The sequence below is a fragment of the Nannobrachium achirus genome, assembly GCF_963921795.1.
Source record: "Nannobrachium achirus genome assembly, chromosome: 22".
In the NCBI taxonomy this organism is placed as follows: domain Eukaryota; kingdom Metazoa; phylum Chordata; class Actinopteri; order Myctophiformes; family Myctophidae; genus Nannobrachium; species Nannobrachium achirus.
The window spans coordinates 49,290,712-49,300,711 of NC_137829.1; the positions used below are offsets into that span (position 1 = coordinate 49,290,712).

Consider the following 10,000-nt stretch of genomic DNA (forward strand, 5'->3'; position numbering starts at 1 on the left):
TGTATTTGTGTCTTGTATTTGGCAATTCTAAGAGGGAAAATGAAAATGAGGGGTCTAATAACCTTTCCATTCCATATAGCTACTCTTGGTCTATCGATAAATGTGTGTAATCTCTGTGTTCATGTCAAGGTGCGGGTTTGTCCATAAGTGTTGAAATATAATGTCCATGTATTTGCTAGATAATCCCAGCGTTTACTTCCATAATAATAGATTTTTTACAAGTTTTACACAGATTTAATTTCTTTGCTAAATAGTTACTATATCGATTTTAAATCATTGAATTGAATCGTATTGTATCGCCATGAATGAACCAATATGGTCCATGTATCGCATGTTAACCATGTATCGCCATGCGTATCGTATCGTTGTGAAGATGTATCGTTACACCCCTCGTGGACAGGCCTCGGGTCAGGATGGAGAATGCATGAGGAGATGTCAGCTCTCCTTCATGCGAGAGAATAAAGGAAATGCATTCTTCCAGACTCTTTCCCACACAGAAATCATGCATTGGGATCTCTTTCCCATACACAAAAAGCAAAGTCCTGGTCGAATAGTGGGCTTTCAACGGGGGAAAAACGTACCTCGTTTTTCGACAGCCTCCAAACAGAGCTTGACGAACTTTGGCACGCTGGTCCCCTCGCGCTCGCAGAGTGTCAACAAGTGGCAGCCGAACACTCGATCTGCAGGAGAATGAAATGTTATGACTTGCTGTGACCGCCGCGCCGTAAATAAACCCGAAGTAGAAGTACATACCAGAGGAGTTTTTAGTCAATGTTAAAGGACAAGGGGTTAATATTGTTTCTTTGACCACTTAAGTTTTCCTTCGGCTGCCGCATGCATCATTTTATGACAGCGCCACACAACAACCTCCTGACGCATCCTTTGTTTTTTGATGTCGGATCGCCTCTTTAATGGCTGTAGCACTAGTATTATAACTTCTTTGTAGTGAAGAATTAAATATCTAAATCTAAGCAAAATTTCCTTTATCATTAAAAAAAAAGAAAAATCCCCCCATAAACCTTGTGTTTCTCAACAGACGTAACCACTTAAAGGAGTAGTTCACCCCCAAAAAATGACGTATTTTTCATCAGTCAATAGAAGATTCTACCAGAGAGTCCACCGGTCATCACATGGCTTAGTTATGCGAGAAAAGAATATACAGTATATAATAGAAATCTCCAATAATTCAAGGCTGAATGGGGTGTGTAATTGAAAGAAAATACGTAATTTTTAGGGGGTGAACTACTCCATTAAACTCTGTATGCTTGGTTGACTGGGGTCCCAGGGGTATCTATACTAGGTGCTCCCCCCCCCCTCCCACACACACACCAACAGCGGATCTACAGTTTCAATGCATTGTGTGAGCTTGTAGATCAGCATAGGGAGACTAGGGATCATGCTGATCAGCTATGCTACCACGTTCTTTCACTTTCTTATGCAAACCCAGTTTCCATTGCTTCATTCCTCCAAGAGTTCGTCCCATCTAATTTGGTTGAACAAGGCCCTCTCTGAACTCCTTCCCAACAGGCAATAAATTCCAAAAGGCCTCTGAGAGGCTACTGGCTTCGTCGAGCCACCAAAAACAGTCGAGAGAGAGGAGTAGCCGGGGACCCACAAGCCCAAAAGCTCAAGGAATAGGGTAGGACCTGTGATTTTCTGCCGTACTTTTTATTTCTGTTTTATCTATTGGTTAAGGTCCACAGAATGAGAAGCCTGCTCTGCCGGAAACATTTCTAAAAAAAAAAGTTATGGCCATTTGTTGTATATTCACTGTCCCATTGACTCCACTAGAAATATTTAAAAAAAGAAAAAAAGTCTGCTTCAAGTAGCATGTGAGGGGTCAAACTAGGGGTTCTTCATGATTCTGAATCCATTGCAAGCATTTGTTTTGCATGAAAAACATTCCTTGGGTTAACTTTCGGCAGCCCAAAACTGTGAAAAGTGGAAAAAAAGCATTGACTCATCACTTTTCACAGTTTTTTTTTGGGGGGGGCCGAAATCTAGCGCAAGGAATGTTTTTCATGCAAAACAAATGCTTGCAATGGATTCAGAATCATGAAGAACCCCTGGTTTGACCCCTCACATGCTACTTAAAGCAGACTTTCTTTCTTTTTTTTTTTTATATTTCTAGTGGAGTCAGTGGGGCAGTGCATATACAAATGGCCATAACTTTTTTTAGCGATGTTTCCGGCAGAGCAGGCTTCTCATTCTGTGGACCTTAATGACCAAACTAATAGATAAAACAGAAATAAAAAAGTACGGCAGAAAATCACAGGTCCCCTCCCATTTTGGTGACTGGGTCCCCGGCTAGAGTGACCGTCGTGGCCTCAGCGAAAACCTTACGCAGGGGCGTCACACCAAATTCTGGGCCCTGGGTACAAGGATTCACTGCGGGCCTCCCATGAATGTTAACTATTGAAAAATAGCAGATATACAAGCTCACAGCGCGGCACCGAGTGCCGCGCTGCGAGCTTGTAGATCTGCTATTTTTGAAAAAACGTGAAAATGTGTGCCAAGAAACCTATATTTTTCCAAGTCAGTGATGCTCAAACTTTTTCATGTGAAGGACCCCCCATCTCAAAATATTTAGTTCCAGGGACCCCCCAGAGGCAACATTTGAGTTACAAATGTTCACTTAAAAAATACATATATTCAAAGATTTGCGCACATTTTCGCGACTTTTCAAAAATAGCAGATCTACAAGCTCGCAGCGCGGCACTCGGTGCCGCGCTGTGAGCTTGTATATCTGCTATTTTTCAATGGCTAAAGTTACTAGGGCCCCTCCACCTTGGGCCCTGGTAACTCAGTCCCACTTTCCTACCCCTTGTGACGCCCCTGCCTTACGGGTTGAGAAGCCAAGCACACGTGGAACACAGGCCCGTTGTCACACCCGCTGATGATGAGGTGACAGCGGTGTAAAGTAACTAAGTACTGTACTTAAGTACAATTTTGAGGTATCTGTACTTTACTTGAGTATTTCTAGTTTTCAGTACTTTTACTTCTACTCCACTATACATCTCAAATCCAAATATTGTACTTTTACTCCACTACAATTATTTGAAAACTTTAGTTACTAGTTACTTTGCAGCTATGAATGATTATCTATCTATAAATGCGACAAATCTCTGTCTGTCTGTCTGTTTGTTTGTTTGTAATCCGCGTATCTCGAGAACCGTTCGTCCCACCGGCTTCAGATTCGGCACGCACGTTCCCCGCCGCCGCGCGGAGTGCAGTGCCGGGCCTCGACCCGACCCGACTCGCGGTTTTCCGAAACCGGCGCGAAACGTTCGGAATCTCCTTATGCGGAGCTGATTGTTGACATCAGGCTGTTCCGGAGGACTTCATAAAAGGCTCTGACATCACGTACGCCACATGAGTCAACAAAAAATCTCTGTGAATGTGTATGTATGTATGTAATCCGAGTATCTCTAAACCATTCTTCCCACGTTCTCCATATATGGGCATAAAATGAATGCCCGTATGCGGAACTGATGTCTGACATAAGAGTTTTCCGCAACCAGTACTGTGTGTGCAGAGATCTCCATATATGGGCATAAGGGGTATGGGCATAAAATGAATCCCCGAATGCGGAGCTGATGTCTGACATCAGAGTTTTCCGCAACCGGTACAGTGTGTGCAGAGATCTCCATATATGGGCATAAGGGGACAATGGCAAACAGATGGTCAAAACGGGTCCTATGACAACAGGTATATTGGGGTTTGCATTAAAGGGTGGGGACAAAGGCTAACAGAAGGCAAACAGATGGTCCAAACGGGTCCTATGACAACAGGTATATTGGGGTTTGCATTAAAGGGTGGGGACAAAGGCTAACAGATGGTCAAAACGGGTCCTATGACAACAGGTATATTGGGGTTTGCATTAAGGGTGGGCAGGCATAAAATGGACGCAAATAGACAGATATCTCCATATATGGGCATATGGGCATAAAATGGACCCAGAACTATATCTGCAGTGATCTCCATATATGGACATAAAATGGACGCCGACAGACAGACAGATACAGATATCTCCATATATGGGGAACTGATGTCTGACATCAGAGTTTTCCGCAACCAGTACTGTGTGTGCGCAGAGATCTCCATATATGGCATAAGGGGTATGGGCATAAAATGAATCCCCGAATGCGGAGCTGATGTCTGACATCAGAGTTTTCCGCAACCGGTACTGTGTGTGCAGAGATCTCCATATATGGGCATAAGGGGACAATGGCAAACAGATGGTCAAAACGGGTCCTATGACAACAGGTATATTGGGGTTTGCATTAAAGGGTGGGGACAAAGGCTAACAGAAGGCAAACAGAGGGTCCAAACGGGTCCTATGACAACAGGTATATTGGGGTTTGCATTAAAGGGTGGGGACAAAGGCTAACAGATGGTCAAAACGGGTCCTACGACAACAGGTATATTGGGGTTTGCATTAAAGGGTGGGCAGGCATAAAATGGATGCAAATAGGACAGATATCTCCATATATGGGCATATGGGCATAAAATGGACCCAGAACTATATCTGCAGTGATCTCCATATATGGACATAAAATGGACGCCGACAGACAGATACAGATATCTCCATATATGGGCATAAATGGACACAGGCAAACAGATGGTCAAAACGGGTCCTATGACAACAGGTATAATGTGGTTTGCATTAAAGGGCGGGGCATTCATTCTCTATTTACATCGTTCCCGAGTTGGCCAGGTCGCCGACTAGACGCGGCCCAGCTTCTAGTATTATAAAACATACATTAATCCACTTTAGCCCTATTTTATACCTTGGCTATTTGAAAATAGCCGATCTACAAGCAATATTGAGTACTTTTTCCACCACTGCTGCATACCAGTATCAGTATCGCTCGCCTCTCTCTCTCTCTCTCTCTCTCTCTCTCTCTCTCTCTCTCTCTCTCTCTCTCTTCTCTCTCTCTCTCTCTCTCTCTCTCTCTCTCTCTCTCTCTCTCTCTCTCTCTCTCCCCGTCGTGAAACATCAAACGATTACCCTCTCTTGTTTATACACAAGCGAGCGAGGGGCGGGTGCACCAAATACATAAATGACTCCGAGCGAGGCACCTTTGCATACAAAAATAACACTTTTTTCAACCAGCGCTCGGCAAGATAAGCAAGGGAAGGGAAGGGAGGGGGGGAGGGAGGGAGGGAGGGAGGGAGGGATGGGTTTGGAAGAGTTGAGGGGAGGGGGGCAGAGAAATGGAGCGAAAATTACCCCTCCTAAAGGAATTCAAATAACCCTCCCGTCGCATGGATTTAATTTGCATTCTGAAGAATGATAGGAGAGAGAGGGATCGCGGAGAGGGGGTGCGGTGGGGTGGGGGGGGGGGTGTGATTTGAGGAAGCCACCCTCTGAAGTGGCTTGCCCACCAGCTCTGCCAAACAGGACAGTCTGGGGGCCACCTGCCTTCCATTCCCTAATCCACAAGTATTTCATTTATTCCGTCAATAACGTCCTCCCTGGCTTTGATCTCGCGTTTTGTCCCGTGGACACAACATTAAAGGGTCTCCTTGAAGCTGTGGGGAAATTCCAAATACCGTTACCTTCTTCTAAGGATTGCAAATGTGCTTAAATATGCCCTTTAATGGTGTATTTTCCTCCAACCGTGAGCTCAATAAATTAGTTACCCCTTTGAGGAATGGCTCTCTCTCTCTCCACTGTGCCTCAGCCGCCTGCGATTGGCGTGGTTTGTTCAAGAGTGCAAATTCATGCGGTTCATTTATCTCTCTATACCGTTGTTCTTTGACTCTTAATAAGTGGGGAGGAGAGATGATTTTCAAATCACTGTGGTGGTAATTTCATGGTATTAAATCTATTATATAAGAGAAACCGAGTCCCTAAAGAAATATGGTTGCAGTGCACCTGTAAGACAAAGTATGGTTCAGTAATAATTAAGGTAATAATTACACGGCAAAACACATACTATAATATTACATGAAAACCTAAAACCTGTAAAATTTTTACAGTATTATTATTTTAACCACTTAAACCACGTACGTTGTGGAGCGAATCCCGTTAGGGGTCTACACTAGTGACTTTTCTGTTTGCTCGAAATTAAATACATGTGCATTTCCTGAAATAGCTGTTTTCTGCGAAAGTTGCGAAGGGTAAAACCGAAGATTAATTCTACCTGAGGGCGCTTTCTGCCAATGCTATTCAGTGGGAATGGAGCGGTTTCTTTGTCTGCCATTCACGGATTTCTGCAAAATATACGCTCAGTTCCCATTGAAAAGCATTGGCAGAGTCCACCCTCATAGATAGAATTAAACCTAGGTCTGACCATGCCCTGAAGCAGTGGTTCTCAACCTTTTTCAGGCCGGGGACCCCCCAAAATAATCATATTTTAACTGGGGACCCCCCCACCCTGAAGAGCACTAAGAGTTGAGGCATTACATTTTGTATAACACAGTTCTATTGTGAAAATGCCTCGAGGCGTTGTGAGCATGTAGATCAGCTATTTTCACAATTTCTGTCTCTAATATCTGACAATTTGGCCAATGTTTCATTTGTCATTTTAGAGGTATTGAAAAGTCCTCAAATTTGTCACTTTAGAAATGTGCAGATACCTCTATACACTTAAACTTTGTGTTAGTTTGTTTACTGTTCAGTAAGAAAACAATGTTTCACATTTAAGTTAATCATCTGGGGACCCCCCTGGGGGTCCCGACACACAGGTTGAGAACCACTGCCTCTAAAGCATGGTTCCCAAAATGGGAGTCAGACTCAGGACCCCCAATGGGGTCCCCAAATAATTTTGGCTGCCTCCAGATGAATAACTTAAAGGGCCACTTCACCTCTGGGACAACCCGATCTTATTTTATTGTTGTTTGGGACACGATCAACACAATCCTGAGCTATTTTTCGTGTTCAATCTGTGTTTTTAGATATTTTAGTATTTCAGCATGTACTAGTGATGCGTTTTGCATCATATGATGCAAAACGCATCACTGATGATGCAACATGCATCATCAGTGCAATGCATTGTTTTCTCACTCAACAGTAAACAAACCAACATAAAAAGATTATACAGGGTATCTGCACATTTCTAAAGTGACAATTTAATTACTTTTAACACCTTTTTTTAATGTAAAATTGTTCAAATTGTCAAATATTACTTAAAAAAAGAAAGGCAAACATTGTGAAAAAATCCCATCTACTGTACAAGCTCACAACGCCTCGCAGTGCAAGGCGTTGTGAGCTTGTAGTTCGGCTATTTTCACAATACCTATCTGGGGAACCGAGTCAAACTAAATGTAATGCCTACAACTTCCGAGTGCTTGTCAGGGTGCATGGGGGGTCCGCACTCCGCAGTTCAAATGATATGTTTTTTGGGGTGGGGCCGTGTCCTGAAAAGTTTGGGGACCCTTGCTCTAAAGTGTTTTTTTTGTTTTGTTTTTGTTTTCAAGCAGAGAAAGGCAGAGGTCACACCAAATTCTGGGCCCTGGGTACAAGGATTCACTGCGGGCCCCCCATGAGATGTATCTATTTTGTGCTTTAACTATTAAAAAATAGCAGATATACAAGCTTGCAGCACGGCACTAGATCTGCTATTTTTGAAAAATCGTGAAAATGTGCGGTCTTTGAATATTTCAGGTTTTTGTTTCTATGTCAGTGATGCTCAAACCTTTTCAGGGGGAGGACCCCCAAAATGACATGTATTTGGCCACGGAAGTGACGGAACCGCCATCTCAAAATATTTAGTTCCAGGGACCCCCCAGAAGCAAAAAATTGAGTTACAAATGTTCCCTTAAAAAAAGACATACATTCAAAGATTTGCACATATTTTCATGACTTAAAAAATAGCAGAGCTACATGCTCGCAGCGTGGCATTTTTCGATAGCTAAAGCACAACATAATTAAGGCCCCCTCCACCTTGGGCCCTGGTAACTCAGTCCCACTCCCCCCCCCCCCCCCCCCCTTGTGACGCCCCTGGAGAAAGGTGAAGGTCACAACCTTGGATGATGCCCTTCTCCTGCAGTGTCTTCATGGACGGTCGTCGGATGATGAACTTCTTTAGCCGGTTCTTCACCCCGTTCTTGTCTGCGCTGCTGTCTGACTGGCTGTGTCTCAGCTTGCCGCTCGTGAACATATCTGACCGACAGGGAAGAAAAAAAATAAAGAAAAAATAAAAATAAAACGGCAGAACTTGAGTGGTTAAACTGAAGATCAAATTTCTCTCGGCTGTTTTAGTTTTCTCGTCGTGTTGCTGTAGACATAGTGGCAGCAGAAGGCAACACATACGGAGGCAGCTGGTGCAGCGCTCTGATAGATAGATAGATAGATACCTTTATTATCCCAAGGGGGAAATTCAGTTGCCCGGAGGCGGCACAGCAGTTTAAGGTTACAAGTTACAGGGAAGTACAGTAAAAGAGAAAAAATAAGTTCTGTTGTGTACAGCGAAAAACAAACAAACAAGGAAGAAGATGTAACAATACAGAGCTAAATCATAAAATAAAAAACAACTCTATAGATAGATAGATAGATAGATAGATAGATAGATAGATAGATAGATAGATAGATAGATAGATAGATAGATAGGTAGCTTAACTATAATGGATTGCAATTTTATAGAACTTTTCTAAGCAAGTTGCGAACTCAAGGTGCTTAACAATGGTCCATTCGTTTCGTTCATACAATGGGAACAACATATCAATGCAGAGCCAGAGCGCTCACTGAGTGCTCAAAGTCAGGGAGCTTCATTTAGTTTCTGTTTACCTGATAGGCACTCGAACCCTCGTTTTAGCGTTTAGCTTATGTTTATTTTATTGTATTTGCTTGTATACATGGTTACTTCTTGTAGTAATTATGTTAGATCATCTTATTGCTTCTCTTTTGAATTTGTTTATATTATCATGTTTTATTATCTTGCTTGTGCAGCACTTTGTGGCTCATGTCTAGAAAGGTGCTATATAAATAAAGTTATTATTATTATTATTATTATAACCCTAAGTAAACTGGACCTATGTTGTCTTTTTTACTTTTTTACTTTTTACACCAAATCTTGACAAAAATAGACAATAATTGTCTGACAACAGAATATGGAGGCTGACCGCTTGACATTTGCTGTTGAATGTGGAGGCTCCTCATATTTAACATAATGCTCTTTGTTTCTTGCATGGACTGACGTTGAATTTAGAAAATCACGAGGAAAAAAACCCATGTGAATAAGAATGTTCCTGCATGCCCACTTATCGTAGGGGATCGTGACTATCATCAACTGTTCAGAAGACATGTTTCAAACATTCAAAGCAAAGAACACGATTGATATTTGACAAGAGTTCCCTGCGCTTGCATAGGGGTTCTGATTAGAGCTAGTAGACACCATTGTTGAGGCTGTTAAGAGATATGGCAGGTACTGGTGGAGGGTTAAAACCAAAAGAAAGAAAGAAACAGAACCCCTCCCCCTGAAAATAAATAAAAGTCAACTTGAACTGAAATTCAAGATACAGAGCAGACGATCGTCCATGAGTTTATTTTGTCATATTGTACGATAATCAAATGACTAAAGCTGCGATTGAATTTCTGCGACTGTGATGTACTCTTCCACCGCACTACTACTTTAGAATTCCTCCACATTCCTACATTTTAATGCAGTGTTGCAGGCACGTGCACACATAGACATCAAAGGGGGCTCGAGCCCCTGCCCTTTTATCCGTCTGTAAAAAAAATCCGGACCATGAATGCAGTTTTTACTATGGTGAAAGAACGACATACAAATACAAATCCCCTCTTTCCATACGATACCTGAAGGCAGCATTCAAGAGAATTGCCTTGTCCAAACTCTCCTGAACTTGAATGTGGCATCTTATGTTGAAAGAATTGCGGGCAAAAGGGCCTTTCTGTGTGGAGTTTGCATGTTCTCCCCGTGTCTCCTAGGGTAGATACCCTCACAAAAACATGCAGTAATCCTGGTCTCTATAAAGCCTCCCCCTGGCCAGCCGGGGCGCCTGATGGAGGGGAATGGAACTGGTTGGAATAACG

The 10,000-nt window shown here is 42.8% G+C and overlaps 1 protein-coding gene across 1 annotated transcript in view; it reads right to left on the reverse strand.

The window, feature by feature from the left end:
• Positions 1 to 10,000, reverse strand: part of arhgap15 (Rho GTPase activating protein 15) — a gene marked incomplete at its 3' end in the record, with an annotated part of 160,563 nt that overhangs the window by 87,616 nt on the left and 62,947 nt on the right. Inside the window, exons 8-9 of the mRNA XM_080752939.1 lie at positions 7,973 to 8,110; positions 582 to 680 (exon numbers count right to left, since the gene is read on the reverse strand). Coding sequence (XP_080609065.1) covers positions 582 to 680; positions 7,973 to 8,110 — 237 coding nt within the window. The remainder of the gene's footprint in view (positions 1 to 581; positions 681 to 7,972; positions 8,111 to 10,000) is intronic.